General features: G+C 40.8%; 1 protein-coding gene and 3 long non-coding RNA genes across 16 annotated transcripts in view; 2 read left to right on the top strand and 2 right to left on the bottom strand.

Annotated features, from left to right (window-relative positions):
* Positions 1-1,059: 1,059 nt before the first annotated feature.
* Positions 1,060-2,750, top strand: LOC124196376. 5 transcript variants are annotated; one of them, XR_006875671.1, is made up of 6 exons: positions 1,060-1,219; positions 1,284-1,447; positions 1,501-1,692; positions 1,922-2,083; positions 2,312-2,399; positions 2,489-2,750. It is a non-coding gene; the product is annotated as an uncharacterized LOC124196376 (long non-coding RNA). The 5 variants fall into 5 exon arrangements; XR_006875673.1 differs by having other exon boundaries at positions 1,061-1,219; positions 1,284-1,420; positions 1,522-1,692; XR_006875672.1 differs by having other exon boundaries at positions 1,061-1,219; positions 1,522-1,665.
* Positions 2,751-3,726: 976 nt separating this feature from the next.
* On the bottom strand, positions 3,727-5,555 carry LOC124196378. Of its 6 annotated transcripts, none has more exons than XR_006875679.1 (6): positions 5,388-5,555; positions 5,218-5,268; positions 5,004-5,151; positions 4,596-4,762; positions 3,959-4,247; positions 3,727-3,894 (listed from the first exon to the last, which is right to left on the bottom strand). It is a non-coding gene; the product is annotated as an uncharacterized LOC124196378 (long non-coding RNA). The 6 variants fall into 6 exon arrangements; XR_006875680.1 differs by having other exon boundaries at positions 5,254-5,268; XR_006875677.1 differs by having other exon boundaries at positions 5,218-5,555.
* Positions 5,556-5,943: 388 nt separating this feature from the next.
* LOC124196379 lies at positions 5,944-6,832 on the top strand. Its single transcript, XR_006875681.1, has 2 exons — positions 5,944-6,089; positions 6,433-6,832. It is a non-coding gene; the product is annotated as an uncharacterized LOC124196379 (long non-coding RNA).
* Positions 6,800-22,367, bottom strand: part of LOC124196374 — a 34,032-nt gene continuing 18,464 nt past the window's right edge. Inside the window, exons 3-23 of one of the 4 annotated variants that reach the window (XM_046591429.1) lie at positions 19,153-20,142; positions 18,683-18,793; positions 18,484-18,578; positions 17,804-17,929; positions 13,445-13,530; positions 13,304-13,368; positions 12,922-13,234; positions 12,502-12,855; positions 12,260-12,424; positions 11,524-12,165; positions 11,320-11,453; positions 11,209-11,250; positions 10,840-11,134; positions 10,574-10,774; positions 10,333-10,504; positions 10,020-10,257; positions 9,831-9,960; positions 9,568-9,754; positions 9,096-9,502; positions 8,400-8,969; positions 6,800-8,334 (exon numbers count right to left, since the gene is read on the bottom strand). In XM_046591429.1, coding sequence (XP_046447385.1) covers positions 7,981-8,334; positions 8,400-8,969; positions 9,096-9,502; positions 9,568-9,754; positions 9,831-9,960; positions 10,020-10,257; positions 10,333-10,504; positions 10,574-10,774; positions 10,840-11,134; positions 11,209-11,250; positions 11,320-11,453; positions 11,524-12,165; positions 12,260-12,424; positions 12,502-12,855; positions 12,922-13,234; positions 13,304-13,368; positions 13,445-13,530; positions 17,804-17,929; positions 18,484-18,578; positions 18,683-18,793; positions 19,153-19,994 — 5,529 coding nt within the window. In that variant the 5' untranslated portion in view covers positions 19,995-20,142 and the 3' untranslated portion in view covers positions 6,800-7,980. The remainder of the gene's footprint in view (positions 8,335-8,399; positions 8,970-9,095; positions 9,503-9,567; positions 9,755-9,830; positions 9,961-10,019; positions 10,258-10,332; positions 10,505-10,573; positions 10,775-10,839; positions 11,135-11,208; positions 11,251-11,319; positions 11,454-11,523; positions 12,166-12,259; positions 12,425-12,501; positions 12,856-12,921; positions 13,235-13,303; positions 13,369-13,444; positions 13,531-17,803; positions 17,930-18,483; positions 18,579-18,682; positions 18,794-19,152; positions 20,143-22,367) is intronic. The other 3 variants (XM_046591430.1, XM_046591431.1, XM_046591432.1) reach the window with 3 other exon arrangements.

Here is a 22,367-nt window from a genome sequence, read left to right as displayed (position 1 = left end):
AGTAACTATCCATTGACAAAGAGGGACCGTATAGAGCCACACCGGCACATACGCGCACGAGGCAAGGGCACCAGATAATGTCTTGCGAAAAAAAGTTTTTGTAGAATTAATTGAATTTGAATATTTATTATACAGAAGCTCTTCCTTTTGGAGCTGGAGATGTGTAATTTGAAAGTATTGCGTATCAATTTTTGATACTGTACGTAAACTACGGTAATTCACCAAATGTAGTTAATAATTTGGAGGATAAGTTTTATTTTGAAACGTCCAACTATTAAAAGTCTGAGGGGACGTTTGACCGTTATTACAGTCGGTAAATGTAGCGTATTTAAATATTAAATAACATGTACTAAAAGTTTGGTGCGCCAGGTTTTTTTTATTGCCTGTCTGAGCAGAGAGGCAACAAAACGAATATTTCCATTTATTTTCATAAGCAGTTGACAAACGCCACCTTCGAGAAAGAGCCAAAGAGGATCTAACAGGGTTATAGAATGAGCGAAAACTTATTCCCCTATTATGTTGTAATCAGGTTGTAATCGAATTCGTAGACAACGGCAATCGTAAATTCTTGTTATTAGGGAGATCACCCAACCTATTTTTGGGACTCTTAATCAGTTGATCGAAAATTTAATTCTACTAAATGTGCCATCGAAATGATACAGGTAACAACTAACACTAGCTTTATTACAGTATTGCTAACTTATGTATATTCTTCTCATGTTTTATTAGGATTCATCTTAATTATCGGCTGTTTGTATTGGAGATCACCAACCCCAGAACGGACCAATCTCTCATTCCATCTTCTATTGGATAATTGATCGGTGGTTTCATGCGTAAGATCACTTGTCATATCACTGAACTTTCTTCATTGCAGTCGAATATTTATTTAAAGTGTTGATCTGTACTTAAAAATCATAGACATCAAGCACATTGATGAAAGAATGACACAAATTATAATCAAGCTGACATTTTTTATCTTTTATTTATAGGTTCCCAAATTGCGGCCAAATTGGCATGACAGAATTGCAAAACTGACAATGGCAATGTTGCACCTTGCGCGTCCCTTTCAAAATGGCTGCTGGCATTCGACGAGGACGAGCGACCAACAACCGCGTAACAACTAACAAGTGAATGCCAAGCAAAGTAACGCCTTCTTTTGGAGAAACTGTTTGTCTGTTCGAGAATTATTTCTTCCCTGGATTTATTCGTCTCAAAAATGGTAATTCCTGCTTGTATTCTTTAAGGTTATTAGATGTAAATTTATTGTGTGGTGAACTTTACAGATAACATAGCCTACAATTTATATTTGGCAATTTCATCTGATCATATGGCATTTTCCCAAAATGTCGTCTCTTGTTGTCCGTACCGGCTGTACGTTTCGTCACATGCAGTGATACAGAAATACTTCAGAACAATAAAAGTGATTATGTTGGTCAACTTTTTAACTGTAAGTTACACATTTAGTTATTTTATGACCTTATTTTTTTTACAGTATTTTAGCTTTTATTTTTCTATTAACAGCATGGTGAAATCTGAGCTTCTTCATTGCAGTCCAATGTGCACATGGATTTGTTGCAGCTAGCTGGTGAAACCGCGAAAGGTGTTCCTCTTGCAGTTGCAGGCTTGCTACCTGTACCAGTTGTAGCTTTCGTTACAGGCATTGAAGTAATTATGTTGGAAAACTTTTTTAAAGTAAGGCTACAATTTACTTTGTTGTTGACTAGTTCTTTGCTTTATTTCTGTTGACTTTTCAGTTAAGACTCTTTCAACTTGCCTTGTCGTTTTGCTTGCCAACTGTCGATTTCTTGTGTAATATTTTTAAAAGTAATTCTGTTGGATTGCTTAGTTGAATGATATTTGATTATTTTTTATTGATTATTTGATTATTTAAAAGATTAATTTCATTTCATTTTGGTTAAAGGTTTATGTAATTGCTGTTGCAACTAACAAGCAACAGCCTATAATTTCTACATGGCAATTTCATCTGATCATGTGGCCTGAGCAGCTGAACATTCTGCCAAAATGTCGTCTCTTTTTCCTGTACCAGCTTCACGTTTGTCAGAAACACTTCAGAACAATTCAGGTAAATATAATGTTCAACTTTCTAACTGTGAGACTACAGATTTAGTTGGTGCCTATCTCTTCAACCAATTTAAGTTGTAGAAATTGAACCTTGGAAAAGCTTGCCAACTGTACATTCCTTTGCAACATTTATTCTGAAGGATTTCGTGATATAACTTAACTTTGATCATTTTTGTTTAGTCATTTGAGAAATTGTTGCTTGATAGTAATTGTGTTTTTTTGAAAATAGGATTAACACCCTGGTGGAGTTTGAGCTTCTTTGTTGCTGCCCAACTTACACATGGATTTGACGCAGCCAGCTGAGGGCTTTAACTCCTGTAAATAACATAAAGTGACATTTATTCGTCTTTTCATTGACAGCATTTCCATTGATGCTGAAGATTAATTCATTTCAATATGGTTATAGGTTTGGCATTTTTGTTCGCGTAGTTGCAGTCCGATGTAGCACGTTGTTGCAGCCTATGCTGGTGAAAGAGCTTTCTACATCAAATTCAATTAGCCGTTCCTTGGTGCTGGTTTCGTGTTACCGAAATTGCATCATTATATTGTTAAATTGTCATCGTGACTATGCAGTTTACCGTTAATAAGTTCAGAAGCAACAAAAACAAATATGGGATGTTTATATGTCAACAAATAATAAACATGTTTCCGGGATTGGGAAAGGAAAGTGGAGGATGTTGGAGGGGGGAGGGAGGATATTTCTTGTTGGGATAAAATTTCAGTTAATCTATAACCCTACAAATGTATCCCTACCAATTAATCTCCAAACCCCACAAACGTAAACCTTCCAATCCTTCCAACCCCGAAAACATACACCTACCATCCCTTAAATTTATACCCTTAACCTTATAAACCAATGTTAAACCTTAACCATGTAATATCTATAATAAATAAAAATAAATATATTATATGAACCAATTTTTTTATTTTCTTTTTAAAATGTTCAAAAATTTAATAAACAGCGCGCCCGGTTCAAGACGTTTTTCTACTGTGCGAGTTAAACGCAACCCGCCACCACCGCTGCGGTAATGAGACAAAAAGCAATGGTTTAGTTTTGCGGAAATCTGCGTCAGTCAAGTTACAAATTTTTCTAACTCAACAACTTCTGTCGAATTTTGCATCTAGTCTACTGGTGCAAATAGCGATCCTATGTGTTTGGTAGTTGAGAAGATGGTTGTTTAAAAAACAAACAATGGTGAGTTTTTTTGGCTTCAGAACATCCCATTGTTTGTTTTTTAAACAACCATTTTCTTAACTACCAAACACATGGAATCGCGATTTGCACTAATAGACTAGATGCAAAAATTCTACACGAGTTGTTGAATTAGAAAAATTTGTAACTTGACTGACGGAGATTTGCGCAAAACTAAACCATGGCTTTTTGTTTCATTGGGTAGTGGGTTGCATTGTTTAACTCGCACATGCTGATATAGGACATGTCTACGGCCCCCAGAGATATTTATCTGGACCGAGAAGAAGAGAGAAGTACGAGGCAAGTTTTACTGGGGAGATGTAGTCATACTAGGCTTCCGGGTTAGACTCATGACCCTCCAAAAGTTTTCATCGGATCATGCGCCTTCCAAGTCCCCGTTCGACCAGAGCCCTCCCCTCCTCCTGGTTTCACAGCGAGTGAGTGACCACCGGCGGGCGTTGGTTAGTGGTTATTTAGGGAAACGGGGCCACTGAAGAAGGGAGCCCAGATTATGCACTTGTAATTTATATACATAACTTATTAATCAATCTTGAATTTCAGCAACGTCTTCTTAGTTTCAACGGTGGATCAAGTCTAAGGAACGGCGGCAAACGAATCAACTGAAATGAAAACGGAGGTATTAACTTAGTCAATAATTAAATGAGACTGTACATCAAGCATTACCTCAACGGCGATAGAGGTAGCAAGAGACGACATATCGACAAAATGCTGCCGATAAAATAAGCCCGGCAGCCATCAGGCAACATCGACTATTTTTCACAACACTGAATATACTGAATGGACACCAACATGGGCAAACGACACTTTAAACTTTAAAGAATGATTTTCAACTGCAAGTCTGCACGAGCTTCATTTCAGCGCATCTCTCAACTGGAAAATGACTGCATAACCACTGTACCCCATCCCCATGCAGCATACATAAACAGCTCAAACACAAAACCGATCATGAAATCTGCAAAGCAAAACCACAAAAAAAAAATTTGAATTGTATAAAAATATACCAATAATGATTTACTTGAAATGTACACTAAACTAGAGAAAAAATAATCAAGAAGATGATCAAAGATCATCAAGATTTCACTTCACCTTTTCAAAAGGCAAAAGGAATTTCTGTTATGCTGTTTCATCAACAAAAGTTTAAACTCTTTACAAGTACTTTCCACAAAAGCCACTTATAAAGAAGCACAAAATAAGATGCCACTTGTTGACTTGTCTTCGACATGAAGAACTAAATGCTAACCTACTTTGCCGCCTAGTCGACACAATTTTACACACCTACGACAAGGGACAGATTTCTTACGATAAACAAACGACTGAACGGTCCATAGTTAAATCAACGAATGACACCAGCACCACAGCCTGCATGCAACAGCTCACCACACCATTCACTAGCTGTCTGAACAAATTCATTTACACGATGGACTGCAAAAAAGAGGCTCAGACCTCAGGAGGCTGTGCATTTGAATCCTACTCGGGGGAAAAAAAAACTCAATTACTGTCAGAAAACAAAGTGATGTGTAACATAAGAAAATAATAGAAGCAGTTAAACTAGCAATCCGTCAGAATTACTCTTGTAAATGTAACAAAGAAATCAACAGTTGGCAAGCTTTTGCAACAGTCTTAACTGAAAATTCAACAGATGTAAAGCAAAGAGCTAGAAATCAATAAAGTAAAGCCTTACTGTAATAAAGTTGATCAACTTACTTACTTTAAATTGTTCTGAAGTGTTTCTGCATGTGACAAAAGCTACATCTGGTACAGGTAGCAAGTCTGCAAGAGAAACACCTTTCGCCAGCTAGCTGCAACAAATCCATTTGCACAGTAGACTGCAATGAAGAAGCTCAGACTTCACCAGGCTGTTAATAGAAAAATAAAAACTCAATTACTATCAGAAAAAAGGTCTTTAAATAAATTTGTGTAACCTTAGGGCTAAAATTTTGATCAATAAAATCACTAACTGTTCTGAAGTATTTCTGCATGTGACGAATCGTACACCCGGTACATGCAGCAAGAGACGACATTTTGGAAAGATGTAGAGCTGTTTCAGGCCACAAGATCATTGCCACGAACAAGATAAGCAAACCGAGAATACCTAGCTTCAGCAGTAACTTTAACTTGAAACTGCAGTTGAATGACCAAATTCACTTAATCACTCATCAGGTACTTGTTCTTCAATTGGGAAAAAACCTACGAGCTACGGCAGATGTGCATTTTTTAAAAAGAAACTTCGAATTTGTCATTTGGGAAGCCGCAGCCTGCTGTGCAGCGCTGTGCAGAGTGCAGACGAACTCTCGTAAGAACGTAGAAACTATGAAGCACTGCTGCCAACTTATGAACTTATGAAACTGGATCCGGAAGGCGGCCGCAGCGGCCGCTTTAAAAAGAATTAAGAAGTTTAAAAAATATTTTGTTAGATATGAACTTATGAATAATTAATCTGAAAACATACACAAACACTCACTCACTTTGTGGTGCATTCACACCTGTAGACCAACCAAACACCAATGACACAAGACAAGAACAAGAGTAACAATACGAGACTCAAAACTTATTTTTCAACTTACAATTATACAATTTAATTAATAGCTAACCTATGTTCTTCTTGTCTCAACCCGATGTCTAGTTATTTTATAGTCATTCATCATTATGGGACTGAAGGACTGGCAACATCCAACAGAGTTTAAATCAGCTGATCGTCTTCATTTGTTTGCCCTGAAGAAAAAAACATGGCCGCGGTCACACTAACCTAACGTTCAAGACAGTAATTTAAAGGCGGCGTTTTGAGTCTTATCACGTCGGTATCCTAATAGACTCTTGTTTTGTTCTTCAACCAGAATTGTCGTTGCTTGTGTGTAATGATTTTATTTAATTACTTACGGCATCGGTCTGAAAAGAAAGATTAAGGGTTTGATGCGGTGGCTAGCTCTCGTTAGGCTGAAACTGCTCGGCTGTTTTCTGACTTTTCAGTTAGTATACAGTTTCTTGATTAAAATGCACAATTTCCAGTTAACGAATGCGTCGTTTACTATCGCGTTTTTCGATGGGGAAGTGCAACAATCCTAGCTATTCAATTCTCTTTTCATTTGTGTTCCTTTGATTTTTCCTGCTTTTGTAACTTATGTATTTTTTGTGATTAGTTAAAAAAATTAGGTAACTACAATTTTAAATTGAAACTCGAGACCTTGATGAAATCACCAAATAACTCCACAAGTCGTTGGAAGCCTCAAGCCTCTCTCCGTATGCCACTCCCAGAGCCGCGGGGTGAACATGGCTTCAGCTTCACACAATTTGTTTTCATGGAAACAACTGAATTTACTATTTTAAAATAGACTCATAGAATAATAATCGATAGAATTCACATTTTTTTAATTTCAAAATTAATTGGTACCATTTCATAATGATAGTTACGCAATTTAAACTCCTTGGCCTATCTATAATTGAGGGACCGCCGACGATCACTTTAATTAATTAGATATCTGGACCGATATCGAAAAAACTGTGTGGTTGCATGAAAAAATACAGTATATTTGTTTGCGATTCATTATACAAATAAACTTAATAGTTAATTCGCAAGAAAAACTAAAAACGCGGTACCCTAATAACTAAGCTACATTTCTTCATCGCACGTTGAGTTTGAGTCAGTTACCAGTGTTGTTCAATTATAAATGGCTATGGGTTCATATAAGAAACACCTTCTAGGTCCACAAATGAATTGAGCGTCTGTAGTTGAAAAGGTGCAAATGGCGTGTTGTAAGCCTACCCAACTTTCTAAATAATGTAACACGGGGACGTCAAAAACGAGTTTGCTAAAACGACTGCTCAAAATAAATAAATATCGATTACAATATATGTTCACTACACGATTGAAAAAAGCAGCTCAAATACAAAAACATCATTTACATTACCAATGGCTTTTAAGCTTATGTTTTACATACAGTCATCAATTCAGTCATTTAGTTCAACATCCTTTTCATCGAGCCATTGCGCAACATTTCTTAATGTATGAGATGGAAATTTAAAGCTCAGAAAACATGCGTCATAGCCAAAGTAAACTTGGAGGAAATCGAATCCATTGAGCTGCTCAGCTGTCACAAAACTACAAAGTACTTAACGTTGATATGCAAGAAAAGCCGGTTGTCATCCATGGAGTGAAAAGCGGCCTGAGGGAATGTCTTTTTCGCACTTTCCAACAAATACGTACTGTATCCAGAAGAATATAAAACACCGAAATTAAAATGACACACAAAAAGCACTGGTTTTCAACGATTGCGGATGTATCCGGAGGTAGAAAGATAGAAATCCAGTAGAAAACGAACAGAATTAATGAAGTGAGGAGGGGGAAGCAGAAAGTAGCTGTCGTTTGCATGCATATCAAATTACTGATAGCATATTACGAGAAAAGGGGTTGGGGAGGGAAGGTGTTCTTTGGTATTTGGTCGTTTTCCATTAAATGGATTGAAGTAAAAATTAATTTCAAGAGGCAATCACTGGTTTTCAGAACGAGTTGACTAGAAGTTTTGAATACCCCATCCATGCTGTTGCATTAGATCAGTTCACATACAAAATCATATTCAACAGTACTTTGTTAATCGATGTTTTACACTGGTCCACGGGGACGAAGAATCAGGTATCAGGATTTGTTAATTCATTTCTAATAAGTATGAATTAGGTTTAGACACACAGGTTCAATATGAGTGACGGAGGTCGGTGAATGTTTGGTCCCTTAGCAAGAGACGTTCAGCAGGATGCACGTCCGTTGTGAGTGGAATGTCCGACGAGATTCGATACTTTTTGACGACTTGCTCGCTGTGAATTTTCTTTGGACGCAACGAAGACGGAGTTATGCAAGAGGATTTTTTAATGGATGCGCAGCTCATCAACTTTTCTTTATTGATCCTGTTGAAATCGCCATCATTTGTGGTTTGGGTCGCCGGTTTGACGGTCGTGTTGTAGTAGACCTGAAGCCGTTTGACACGTTGTTGATCTACAGCCAGGCTTCCCGCCGCATCCATTTTCAAGTATTCGCAGTCGTCTTTATTCTATTTGACAATGTTATAGTTGTCTTGGCCGAAACAAATTTAATTTACTATTATGAAAATCTTACCGGAAGTTTAGGTGGATTTTCAATGACTGCTCGGACGAACATGGTTCCCGGACGACTTTGAACGGGATGAGAATTATCTGTGAGACAGATGTCACAAAATGGAGTTTCTGGGTTGTGCCAGCATCGTTCGCAGCTGTCGTTTTGCGTTGGGAACCAACTCGCTTGCCTGTCGCTAATTACGTCCTGACACTGATGGTTCCACAGGGCATTGGATCCGATTTTTTCCGGCGAACAGCGGATGAAACATCGACCTCTATAAGGTTTGCATTTTATAGTCAAATTACTGACTTCCCTGGAGTCGAGTTCATTTTCTCGGCCGTAGTCGTCAGTCCACCGTGTCCTCGATCGTCTCAATCTGTAAGGTGCCATCAAGGATTCAGTATCTTCAGACTCCCGGATCTGAACCTCCGTCTCTTCAGTCGTCACACTGCTACTTTGTTCACCACCGAATTCCGCCGTTGTAGCGCTACTCATCGTGCTTTGTCGTGACCGAAATGAACCTCCACCGCTGGTGCTCCCATTCGAAGGTAATCCGCGTAGCGGCAACTTCCAGCGGATGCGACTCAAGAACTGAAATAGAACAGAGGATGGGGATTGGATATGAATAAATGGCGGCGGAGGTTAGACACTACGTAATGCTGATACATGAATTTCTTCACATCGCCAAGATATTAAATTCGTTTAGAAATGACAAACCTTCCATGCGTCAGAAAATTTATCTAATCCGTTTAATTTTTGACTTCCACCACCGCCACTGGGTCCAAATCCTGAATCCATGTCGTCCCGTTGCATTCCATCACACGTCGCAATGGAATTGACTCGATCTCTACCAGATCCCATCGCATCTCCCGGTCCGTTCACAGATGTGTTTTCTGCTTGAAGGCATCCAGTAGTTTTGCCAACAAGTTGGTGCGAAGACTGCGGTTCCACGCCGAACGCCCGCAACACTTCAGGACCGAGTCCGGCTCGCTGAAGTAAAGGAGACGAAGCTGGACCTGCCCGGTTACATCTTTTGCTTCTTTTAGGTGCGGGAAACACGGTGTCATCCACACTAGGCTGAATTGTCCTTTTCGTTTTATTGATTGTCTTCAATGTTTCATCTTCTTGACGTTCAAAAAAAAATTAAGTCTTAAATTGTACGCCTTTTTAAAATGAAATTAATCTCTACCGTCGACCGGAAGTTGTTCCTGCGACAGCAGATTCCTCCTCTGTGGGCTCTCTACCATAGCAGTTGCGTTGAGTAATTCATTCACCGTTTCTCCTTCTGGTAATTTATTCCGGCGCCAAAAACACAATAAAGAACAGGGATAGTTTGTACCACTGAACGTCATCATCAAAGCGAAAACCAGTAAAACCTGAATAAAACAATCCATTCGATTTAAAACAAAAATTAGGGGAACCAGAGCAGCAAAGAATATCAATCGATTATACTTCTAGCAAATGTAAAAATGCGGCAATACAGTGGGCGCTAAGCGAAATCCAACGAAGATGACTCAACATAGTTCCAGTCAATAGAAGGCTCAAAATTGCTAGCAGCAGGCAGCGTTGGTTGTATCCGGAACTGCAATCGATTTAATTTAATAAAAAGGAAAATGCAGGAAACATTTACCATGCTATTACCTAATCTCCGTTACATTAGGAACCTCTTGAGTGAAGGCGTTGAACTTCTCAGAAGAAACGTCCCTTACCCGTGTCGATATGACATACAAGGATAGGATGGCAATCAATAACGTACAATAAATCAAACAAAAAAAGATCCCAGAGATGGAGCTGAGCTGGGAAAACCAGCTGACGAACGGCGATCCCGTTGAGAATTCTTCAATCAAACTCTGGACACCCGACAACGACAGCGGAATACCTGTACACAGGAAAAACAAGAAAGAAAATCAAGATGTTGATCAAGAAAATCTCAGACATTTCAACGACATGTTACCTATCGACAAGCCAACCAGTCTGACATTATTCTGATTAAACTTATCCGAAACTTCCTCTTCATCCGGACGGTGGATAGCGTTCATTTTCAAGTACATGATCATGGCCCAAACGGTCGTCACGAATTGATAAGTCGCCACAGTCAACACGATGGTCCAGAATGGGTCGGAAATCTGTGACAAAAGGAGGCGGCATTATCGACAACTTCTTAATTTATTCTACTTGAATTGAATTAAACTTACGATGGATTCGGTTGGCAAAAAATAGACAGAAGAAGGTGGGACAAGTGCAACCCCTAACTGGATTTGAAACCAAGCCCAAACACAGCGATGCCGATACCACTTGATCGACAAAACAATTACGCCAATGACGACAATCAAACTGGAAGTGGAGGCCACAAAAACGATGATTTTCCACAGATCAAATGTTGCATCGGTGTGCTGCTACGCAAGACGATCAATGTTAGTTTCTCATCATTTTGGAAACAATATTAAACAAATGGACATACCATCGAGTCCCTTTCTGCGTACAGCAAAACAACTGTCCCTTGATGAGAGCAAAGGCAGCGGAACGCAGACGGGTCCGACAGCCGTTCGATGGAACAAGAATTCATGTCCCAATAGTCGCATCCACGGGAATGATTTGTGGGTTGAAGGAGCAACAAGGCGCAAATATATTCGCCGCTCCTTATCTGCAGTTGTTCAACCGTCGAAAAGAAATCCATCGTCACGTTGGATCCGTTTGGTTTATTGAGAAAGAATTGGGCGGGTGCAAGTTGCGAAAGATTTTTGAAACCTGTTTGACTTTATTCCGAAGGGAATTAGAATATTAGAACAATAAAATTCAAGTGATATTGCAACAATTAAGATAAAAATACCTTGGCAAGAATTTCAAACGTTCTTTGTACTTGAGCTCTTTCCTGTACGTTGGAAAGAATCAAACAATTTTTAAAAGTAAAGGACAACGAAAATAACAAATTCTGGTTTACTTATTAAAGTCGGTGTCAATGTCGCTGTTCTTTAATAGATGCGATTCAATGGCACCAAGAGGATATCCTCCTTTCGGACTGATGCCTAACAGAGTCAAGTGATTCTGGATGAATCGCAGGATCGGTATTCCTCCCTGGAAAAAAACAAGTTCAAGAAAACTTTATTCATTTTCCATAAACAACTAATGACCGCTTCCTACTTACATCCAAGCGGAAAAAGTCTTTTGGCATGGACAGCAGGGCATCAAGTGCATACAAGTATTGGATAGCTGTCGAGTTCCAGAAGGACTGTGGTAAAACTTCAGTCCTTCTCCAGAGAAAAGCCTCCAAGTTCATGGCTATTTCTAGCAGAGCGTTGCCTTCGCCAGGCAGATAAAGAAATTGGGCTGTCTGTTCGCCCCCCGCACTTTTCAGACTCTCGTGATCTGCAAAATCTTTGAGTTTTCTTTGAATGAAATCGGCAAATTTGTTGATGATGGAGGCAATATCGGTGACGGCATAGCCCAAAGTGATCAACTTCAACTGACGGTAGAGTTCGGTGACTTCACGATCACTGCAGTCGGAAAAATCTGGTTCGCCCCATTTCCAAAATTCCCGAACTGCAGTCGCTGCGATTTCGCTGTTGTCTATCGGCTGTTTAACGGAGAGACAACGTCTCCTTGTCACGCCAACGTATCCGGCTGGACAGAATTGATAATTGGTGACATCAACAGCCGTCATAAGCCATTCGACGCCTCGGTTCTTCTCCTGGGGACAGGCTCTGTCTGGACGAACAACAAAAATGTGCGTCGTCTTGTTCGCCAGTTTGGTTCCATTTTCACCTCGGCATGAGTAATTGGTGCTATGCTAAATATTGGACGACAAATTTCGGTTATCATCAATCACACGGAATAAGATCAGGTGAAATCGAAAAATAATAAATTGGAAGAAATCAACAAACCTGAATCGCAGTGATTTTCAAAAGACTCCCGACTGGCGTCAAATCTTCAATGATCTCATCACATGACGATTCAATCGGCCGGCCATTTTTCAACCAGACGTACTTGGTCGTCGTCCGCCGGGCCAGATGGTTCTCATCACGACACGTCAAATTCACGGCCGTTCCCTACAAAAAAGTAACAAGGATTTCCAATTTGGTGTCAATGCAATATTTCTTTTTCCGAAAGAGAAACAAAAAAATACCGGCAGGACAACGGGATTGATGGGCATCAGGTCGAGAATGGGTGGAGTGATGACGTCGAGAAAAACGCTCTTCCGGACAGTCTGTCCCCAGTCAGTGGCCCGACATTCAAATTCGCCACGATCAGCTAACGACGCCTGTTTCACCTCCAAATAAAACGTGAAGAATCCTCGAAGGTCCTGTTTCTCGTGAATGAAGATGGACACGTTGCGCGCCAGAGCAAAAGAGTCGTCCACCCTATGGCCATCCTTGAACCAGTCCATTTTCAAATCTTTCCTACCCGAGCCGTTTGCGTTGCATGCCACTGTGAAGGGATAGCCTTCTCGAACCTGACCTTTGACGTCCAGTTTTACCCACTGCATATGGTACGGAATAAACGTGAATAAATTGTGCAAAACAAAATAATGGCAAGAAATTCGGACCTCGATGATGAGAGCTGGAACTTGGACAATGCTGAGGTTTCGAATGGCGATGGCTTCGCCCTGCACTTTCCACGTTTTCGTGTTTATTTGGTTGACGAAGGACGAATAAGAGTTGTTCCATTGCTGTGGGATGTAGGTGATGGTGAATGGATTTATGATGCCACGCGACATCCTCTTCTTGCCGCCAGTCCAAGAGGAAACTGTTCCGGTGTATTTCCGGTTTCCCGTCATGGGACCCTGCTGATGAGCCGTCCAGCTCATATTGTACCTTTCGGAATTCCACATGATGAACTGAAGCCGATTCGAATTAGGTCTATCCCAAATAAACAACAAATCGCGTCAAGTTTCTGTATCTTATCCAATTCTAAAACTATGAACTTACTCGAGAAGATGGACAGAACCTATCACCAGCTTGAATGCTGTGAGTTCGTCGGCCATTTTCCTTAACTAAAAACAAAAATGTTGAGTATTTAATTAACACAATTGAAGTTCTTAACTTTCCCGTCGGTCGGAAGAAACTCACCTCGGTCGTGACTCCGTCCACCAATCGTGTGTCATTAAAAGTGATCGGTCTGTCCAGTTCAACCTGTCCAACGATTCTCAGTGGCACTACGGGAAACAAAAAGCACAAAAGAAAATCTCATTAAAATTTATACCCGGATTAAACCAAAATCCGACGATCAAAAGGTACGTTATTTGAAATAACGCCAAAGCATTGAAGCGCACTAAATTGGCAATCTCGCAACAATCGCCATAAATATCGTCCGTGTCACGACCAGACCAGAAGAGTAACAACAAACTCCTATCTGGTTCCCTACATTATACATACATGCACAAACAGAATAACTGTACACGAAGACAACTCAACTCCTTCCGGTGACAGGCTTACAAGACGACGGGAATAAAATACAAAAACAAAAAACAAGAAACTTGTGGAAAGTTTAACTCGGCACACGGAAGACGGACGTCCCGGACAGTAGCACTGGAAACTATTTAAAACAAAAACAAAAAAGGCGGGGTCGGTCGGTCGGTCGGTCGTCAGTGTGCGGTAGCAAAAGTAGAGAGTGGAAGTCTGTTATTACGACTTTGAGCACTATCCCACGGCTCGTCTGTCTGCTGTCAGCTTGGCAGATTTCTTGCGTTATTGACCTTCCGTTTGCTTTGAAAAATTAAATTCGAGAGTTTCGTGTTGTTTCTTTACCTTTCCCATCGCTGCGTCGACGGGAGTTTCAATGTGATGTTGGCGCCGCATTTCAAGTTTGAAACCAAACATCGCCATTAAAGTAACAAAATCTTATTGAAGTTTGCACCATGCAATCAGTCATCCTTTTCATCGCGCACGCCAGCCGCGATACTGCTAATGTTGGCTTAACACTTCAACTCGAATTTGGCGACTGCACAAATGGTGCGGCAAAAAACTTTTGGCGTGTTTCGTAATTAGATTTCTCCATCAGCAACCTTTCGCGTAATTTCTAACGAGCTCCCAGAATTTCCAAAAGTAGACTACTCAAAAGTTCGAACCACCAGCAAGGTTCTTCGAGAAGGTCGTTATGATATAGGGGGCCCTCGTCCTGATATTCGCGTGACTGCTGAATGAACACGGAAGCGAAATACGTTTCCCTCAACTTGCAGACTCTGATATTTTATTTTTCCTCCTTTTTTTCCACGCAATTATAATTGGAAAAGGTCAGAAAGATCAGGCGTAACTAGAGCCGCATAATGTTTACTTTTATAAGGTCCACGTTTAGCGTATATGGCACAACAAGTTTCTGAAAATCGAAACCTCGCCACTAAAACCACGACCTCGTCGTTTCAACCGAGTAAAATGACAATCTTTAATCTTTTTAAAAATCTACGCTTTCCCCAGCTATAATAACATTATTCCTTTGTTTTTTTTTGTTTTTTAAAGAATTGAACAATAAATAAATACACAGGAAAAGGCTTTGGTGAATAAGAATCCATCAACCAATCGATTAAAATTATTCAAAAGTGCGCTCAGTGGGCCAACCATACAATTTTTCACACCATTTGGAATTTTCAACAACAATATTCCAAGAAGTCTGCGAAGAAACGATAATGAAAGACATGAAATATTATTTTTAATGATTATTATATTCCAGCTTTTTTTTCTTTCGTTTCGTCTATACTAAAGGGATAAGAAATCGGAAACCGCCAAGTTCGTCGTCGTCGTCATAAAAAAAAGGGGCATATAAAATTGTATGAAACCTTTTTATGATTTCATAAAGAATAGAAAGCGGTAATAGAGACGTAAAAACTCCAATGGCCGCGCATTAAAGAAACCACTTTTCTTTTTTCCCCCCTTTCTAATTCTGAGAGAAAATAATAATAAAAAATATTTCTTGTAAACTAACTTTTGTGGGCAGACTTTTCTTTATAGACAAATGAATGGGTATAGAATGAACGTCTGGAAGTGACGAGCCATACACGTGGAGCGGGAGTTGAAGCAAGGTGGGAGTGTGGAGTCGGTGTATAGCGGAATTCGACTCCGGTTGTTGGCGAGGTGGAGATGAGTGTAATGCATACACACATGCACACAGCAATGTACTGACGCATTAAGCGTGTACAGCACTTTGCGATTCAGGAAACAGGAAAAGCTTCGTCACATCTTTTTTTTTTTAAATCAAGCCCCCGCGAAATCGCATTGAAAGTGGCCAGAAGAGAAAAGAGAAGATGAAAAAAGAGATGCCAATTTTGAAAGGGAAGTATGCGATACCGGGATTGGGCGGCACTTGGAACAGTGAATGGCTCATCCGGGTTTACAAACATCAACAGGGCTACAAACAAAGAATAACCTTGCCCGTTTTGTCAATAGGCTATAAAAAGCCCTTTACAGCGTACAACATGTGTACTACCGGTACAAAAGGGGAAATTTGGTGGTCTGTCATTTCACTGCGATGCGGTAATTACGGTTACAATAGAGGGAAAATAAAAACAAACTCAAAATTACCGCAATAACAAATTACAATTAATTTTAGGATGGGAAATGGGAGCGAGATTGAGGCGAATCCTCCCATAGAAAGTACAAGGTTCGTTCCAACTCTCTATTTTGCTTGTCTTTAGGCTTTGATCGATAGCCCGGGCGAGATGGCGAGTTGTTTACAAAAGATGAAAGATCGGAGCACAATTCAAAAAAAGAAGGACGATGGTGTTAGTATCAATGAATCCCCCGGACGTCGTAACCCACTAGAGAAAACAGCAGAGTTGAAAGCTTCTAGTAAGCGCCCAATATCGGTAATAGAAATAAAAACAAATCCAGAGACGAGTGCTCCAGCCAACAGACCATGGCCTCTAACCGGCCAAAAACGTCTCCGTCGTCACGAATGGAAAGTGATAAATGAATATCCCCCTACAGTTCCTAGGGAATACAGGCTGAATAACAAAAACTTCTAGATTCGCGGGATGATGGACGTTCGACGCCCTCCGCCGACAGAGCGGGACTCCATGAGCAAACCATGAACAGAATAACAAGAAGAAGGAGAGGGGGGAAGAAGGAGTAGCAAATCAATAAATAAAATGTTTGGGAGAATGGCTGTGTGTAAGATCTCAACCAAATACGTCGGTTATAAAAGGCGATGTTTACTTGTCTGGAATAATTAATCGTCGTCCCACCCTCCACATCTCCTCGTGATGATCATGTTGTCAAACATGGAGGGGAGAAAAACAAGATCCTTCGTCATTCCATTCCACCTGAATGCTCCCTGTTTTTCATCCGCCTATTCCCCCCTTCAAAACTCACGAGAATCTTTTTTTCTTTAACAGAAGCAAAACACATCATTCGTTCAAACCGTAGACAAACATGTCGATTAATCCTTAGTCCTCTTCTCATTCCCTATTTTCCTGGTTACTCCAATGACAGGACGGGGAGAAAATGGTAATGTGAAACAGTGAAATGGATCTCTACCCTGAAGAACGCAAAACAGCGGAAATGATGAAAATGTTTTCTTCACTCTCATTTCTTCTAGAGAAGAAAATTGTTCAGAATGGGTTTTTTAACGGTGGAACGAAATCGCAATCAAATTTTAAAAAGAAAAATACAACAAAGGATTATCTCGACCACAGTCCGAGCCATTAAAAGATTTTTCCCCCGTTCGCATACTAATACTAAACTTCCATTCCCAACGTGCTGGTTCTACAATTAAGAAACTCGTCAAAATGCTCACTTTTCGCTTCGTCTCAACCTGTCAGTCAAAATTGTTTTCATTTCCTTTTTTGGGTAAATTTCTTGGAAATTCAGTCGGTTCGATGTGTCGTACAATTAGTTGCCGAGAGCTTCGTTTTCTACCGACAAACAACACAGTTGGATAGCGACGCGACGCCAGTTTTGGACATAACAAGTTTTTTCGCCCTGACTAAAAACTAGATATGAAACAACTTCATCACCTTTTTTTCTTATTGTAGTCAGCATTTTGTTCAGAGGACAATAAGCGATAAGGCAACATGATGCATTATAATTTAAAGTGTGCCGAAATTTTTTTTATTCGATGTTTTTATTGAGATAAAAAAAACACCTGAAACCGAACTACCTGAAAAGTCTACGACATAAAAGAATGAAATAAAAATATTCTCGCTAACTGTTTCCATTTTATGCACACGCCGCATGATTATACTATAAGAGCTACTGTGTAAACTATTTGTTATTTATGTTTCGTGCAGGAAACATGACTTTCTCAAAGATTTTATTCGCCTCTCTCACTCTGTATCATCAATTTATTGCGAGTTGGCATCACGAGCGAGTGGAAAATAAAAGCAACGCGTACGTCAGAGGAGGAAACAAAATAATAGAGGCGAAGAAGACTGGCAACCATAAAAAAGTGATGGAGAAAACGCCAGAAAGAGAAAAGAAAAGAGAGAAATGACTCACCGAGCGGATAGCAGGTCACATTGTCGGATCTCAAGGCCTGATCGAACGGGCAGCGGCAAGCGGCTCCGCCCTTGTCCGTTACGGCGCAGTGGTGGCTGCAGTTTAACCGGAACCGTGAAAGGCACTCTGCAATCAAAGCGGCCAACAAGACAGTAGACATAATAAAACGCGTGTTCAATCAACGACCAGCAAAACATCGCAGACATTATGCAGACATTGATTCAATTTCCCTGTTTGCGTAACGATTGTGGTAGCAGAATGGAAAAAGTGTTTGCCAAAAGTCAAATCTACTCTGCTGGGCTCTGTGGCTTGGAATATGTTGACAGTCTTAACCGCAACTCAAACAAAGGAACGTGAGCTGGTCAAATTAAGACGGCCAATTTTACAGAGAATGGCGACTGCTGAGAAAGGCGGCCATGGTCTGCACGCAACCAGATAGGCCTGGCTTTTCGTTCGATCGATAGACGAATGAATGGGCCAGAAGAACAGAACAGTAATGACCCAATAAAGACATCACGAGAAACGCGCGCGGGAAAGGCGCGCTCAATGAAACGGCCCAAAAACCACAAATGAAAACAGCAGCCCCCTCCCCAACAACGTACAATCGAAAAAGCCCGTCGCCGATCACGACAACTAACTCGAACGATTTGGTTGACGGCGATCGAAATTATAGGCCATACCTTTGGAGGGGATGAATTCACGGCGAAACTCGCACAAACTTCCGTTGTAATTGGGCGGACAACTGCAGCGCACAACCGTCAAACCGCTGCGGTACCTATTTTGTGAAATGCAATGACAATAAAGTGTTGGAAATTACAGACTTTCGACCACCGAGACAGTCACTGTCCAGTGCCCTCGGTCACTCGTTTTATCACTCACCCACAAACGCCGCCATTTTTGCAGACGTTGATTCCTTTGGCCGGATTGCATTCGGGACCATATTGGCAATACTTTCCAGAGAAATCCGGCAGACAGGAACACTGGAACTGGCTGCCAATGGCAATAATAAATAAATACGATAATAAACAAATTCCATTTGAGTGTAGACTTGTCCAGTATACATAATATCGATCAGAGCTTTATCCATGGCCAGAAACGCATTTGGTGGATCTAATATCTAATAATTTCACGCCATTTCAACATATCCCAGTTAAAAATACAACTTCTCCAGCAATTTTTTAGACGGTTAAGTTAACATGACGTTTTAGCCAAATAACAGTGGTGTTGTTCCGGTCGAGCGATAGCCCAACTACACACATTAGCAATAAGATTCTATGAATTACTGGACTGACGGTAATTTCACACCGTTTCAAATAATTCAAGGCTTTGCACATCCTTCCTGCACTTACCTGTAATTGTGATTGGCGTAACAGTGGCCGTTAAATGTGCAGTTGGCGACGTTGCACGTATCGGAGCGAATGCGCGAAGTGTTTGGTTGGATTTCGTACGTGATGTTGAAGCCGTAAACGTCCATGAACCGGCGCTCGACTCGCAGATTGGCGTTGACCAGCTCGTCCAGGTTCACCTGCACTTCCAGGTACCGCGCTTTGATCCTGTAGACGGAATACGGCCGGGGACGAAGTGTGTGCAGCTCGTCCAGCTCCTTGCGACCGATGGCGGTTGTCTCGTTGCGGAACGAGTACTGGACGGCTTTGACGCCGCGAGTCAGGTACATCTGCGTCAGGTAGAGAGTCACGAACGAGTCGGCCTCAAATCCCGTCGCGTTGATGATCCAACTGCACATGAACGGCAAGGGGAAAGCCGACGGGAAGCCGGGCGTCGTCAGCGTTCCAAAACGTTTCGTCAAAAAGTAGCGACACGTTGACGGTTCCGTTGCGTTCGATTGGCCATTTTGGCCAGTTAGATTGGGACTGGTGGCAACTTTGGCATTGGCAACCATAGGGATCGGGTTAAAAATGGCTGGGCAGCGGCTTAAAGATGTGCGTGATCCGGCACTGCTCCTCCTATCGTTGGACACGGATGTGACGGGAGCTGCTCCAACGGCCATAAACAACATCGAGTTCAAAACGACGAGGAAAAACAACGTCAGCGAGAGACGAGAGCAACTGCTAACCCCAAAGCGGCTCATGGCAGCACCAGGTGTGAAACGTGAACGGGATGGACGTGGTTCATCATACCAGGCCGGCCAATCTCCGGCCCTTACAATCGACAACGAGCGGCGCTTCCGCATCCGAATCAGTATGTCCACTGCGATGGCAGTCCGGTCACTTGTCGATGATTACGACATAATTTCACGCCGGCAGATCGGGCGACTTTTTCTTCCATTTCACAGTGGCTCCAATTTCACATTTCCTTAATTTTGACCCAGTCTTTCGTGCCTATTAAAAGAAAAGTACAGAGTAAATTATATTTTACATTTAAATCACAGTGATGATATAATGAATAGATTCAAGGAAACAGACATGGACATCGTGTTATTATCAAACTGAAATCGATTGGTGTTGGCTCACGGTCGACGTGAATCTCACGATAAATACGAACTGGAAACTAGAACTTTCTTGACATCATCTATTCTCGAATCGAAGGGCAAGGAGAGAAATTCAAAGTTCGGATTTCCTTCGCTCGTAATGCTGTCGGTCGTCGGAGGTTTGAACTTGTGGCGGCGCCAATTCCCGACACGCTAGTCTATCGATCCGCTCGGCTGTCATCTGAGAATCGCCGAGTCTGAAGAACCTTAACTGCGACTAGTGCAATTCGACTGTGGGTTTCAAAGTTGTCTGAGGAAAATGGCTCTATCTTACCTAATTTTCTTACCGTAGGAACCATACTTTGGTATTTTATACTTACAGCATCAATCTCAATGAAATATTTCTATAATATGAAGTGGGGCAACTGAGTAAAGTGTAATAGTAAAGGGGAATCTAAGGTCAATGATATTCTATCAATAACGAATGAAACTGATTACTGAAACATTTTTGTGATCTCTCACTCACTTGCTTCTTCTTTTGATCTGTCTAATTTGTTAAAGATGAGGGGTAAAAGTGTACTACAATATTTTTACTTTCTTTCACTTCAATGATAAATAAAATGGAGAACTTACTCAAAATATCTCAAAAATATCCAATGGCGGTCCAACACCACGTGAATAAAAAAGCGCGAAAATGCACAACCTGTCCATGAGTTTAAAATTTTGGCCCAAATCTGGGAGGAGGGGGGATGAGTCAAAACAACGAAACTTTGACATGCTCGTTTGGGCATTTATCGTTGTTATTTTCAGAATAACAATGACAATGAAGGTTCCCTCGGCCCGAATCAACCTAATGCTGTGTTGCATTTTCCAAAATTAAATTCCCACAATTCATTTATTTTATTTTTTTTGTATATCTATAATCAAATCAAATTTGTAGAAGAATGGTTAGTAAATTAAGGAATTTTGTTTAAAAATTTATCTTCGAGAGTCGTGAATTTAAATCTTTAAAGTTTAATCATGTTGAAATTGCAACAGAGCTCCACTATTGTAGAGGACCATCCTTCGATTTACGATTTTTATACTTTATAGTATCGATCTCAATGACCCAAAATGATCATAACATGAGAAATGAGGTCGACCATGAAAGTGGTTAAGGAGAATCTAGAGTGCATTATATGCTGACCGCTTCATGTTCCACCAACAAGAACGAAACTGATCACTGCAACATCTTTGGCGATCTTCACTCTCTTCGATTCTCTCTCGTTTTGATCCGTTCCAGTCTGATGGCGATGAGATTCGACGAGACCTCGTTAATCAGACTAAAGTTTCCTATTGCAAGGTCAAGTTTGGTTTTTAATAATTTAACGAGCTTGGCAGATTACTCTGTGTATCGATGCGTAACAAAAGAATAAGGAAATGTGTGCTGCTCTTTTCCGTGATGAAAACCTTCAACTCGTCCATCTCGGCTGTCAACATTGGGACAAAGTTCTTTTCCTGGATCTATAAAATGGCAATCGTGTGTGTAGTACGATCAGGCTACCGTTATTGTTTGGGTATTTTGGACAATAAATCAATCGGCAATCACTACTTTTTGGCCGGAATTTTTTGCCAATAATGGCACGCCATTGTTTGGAGGAAAACAAAGTATGAAAAGAGGAGGCAGTGATGGAGTTATTCCGCTGGATATCCTGACAACGGGGAATGAATTCGAGAATCACAATAACAAAAGTCTATAGAAAATGGTGTTGTTGCAACATTTCTGCTCTCTGCTCTGTCTCTCTCCATTGTCTTCTAGCGTGCCTATGCAAACGATCTAACATGCTGGAATTGGCGACAAGGCTCTCTGGCGGTCCCGCCGGCCAACAAAATATGGGGAGTTCGTCTCCCCACAAAAGATAGCTGTCCGTCTCTTATATGACCGTGACTTGGCCCCGTCCATAAAAGCGAAAACGTGTTGTTGAAATTTTGTGGCTCTCTCGACTCTCTTGGAATATCCTTGCCGTCTCAAAATGTTTTCGGCTACCACAAGAAATAAAATAAAATGCTTTCATCTTTGGCCAATGCCATCCTACCTGCTCGCCCTATTCTCCCATTTTCCCAGATAATGCAGTCTCAAACTCGCATTTCAAGATT

The sequence above is a fragment of the Daphnia pulex genome, chromosome 6, assembly GCF_021134715.1.
Source record: "Daphnia pulex isolate KAP4 chromosome 6, ASM2113471v1".
Taxonomy (NCBI): domain Eukaryota; kingdom Metazoa; phylum Arthropoda; class Branchiopoda; order Diplostraca; family Daphniidae; genus Daphnia; species Daphnia pulex.
The sequence above is the reverse complement of the archived record's forward strand: the minus strand, read 5'-3'. Positions and strand labels throughout refer to the sequence as shown.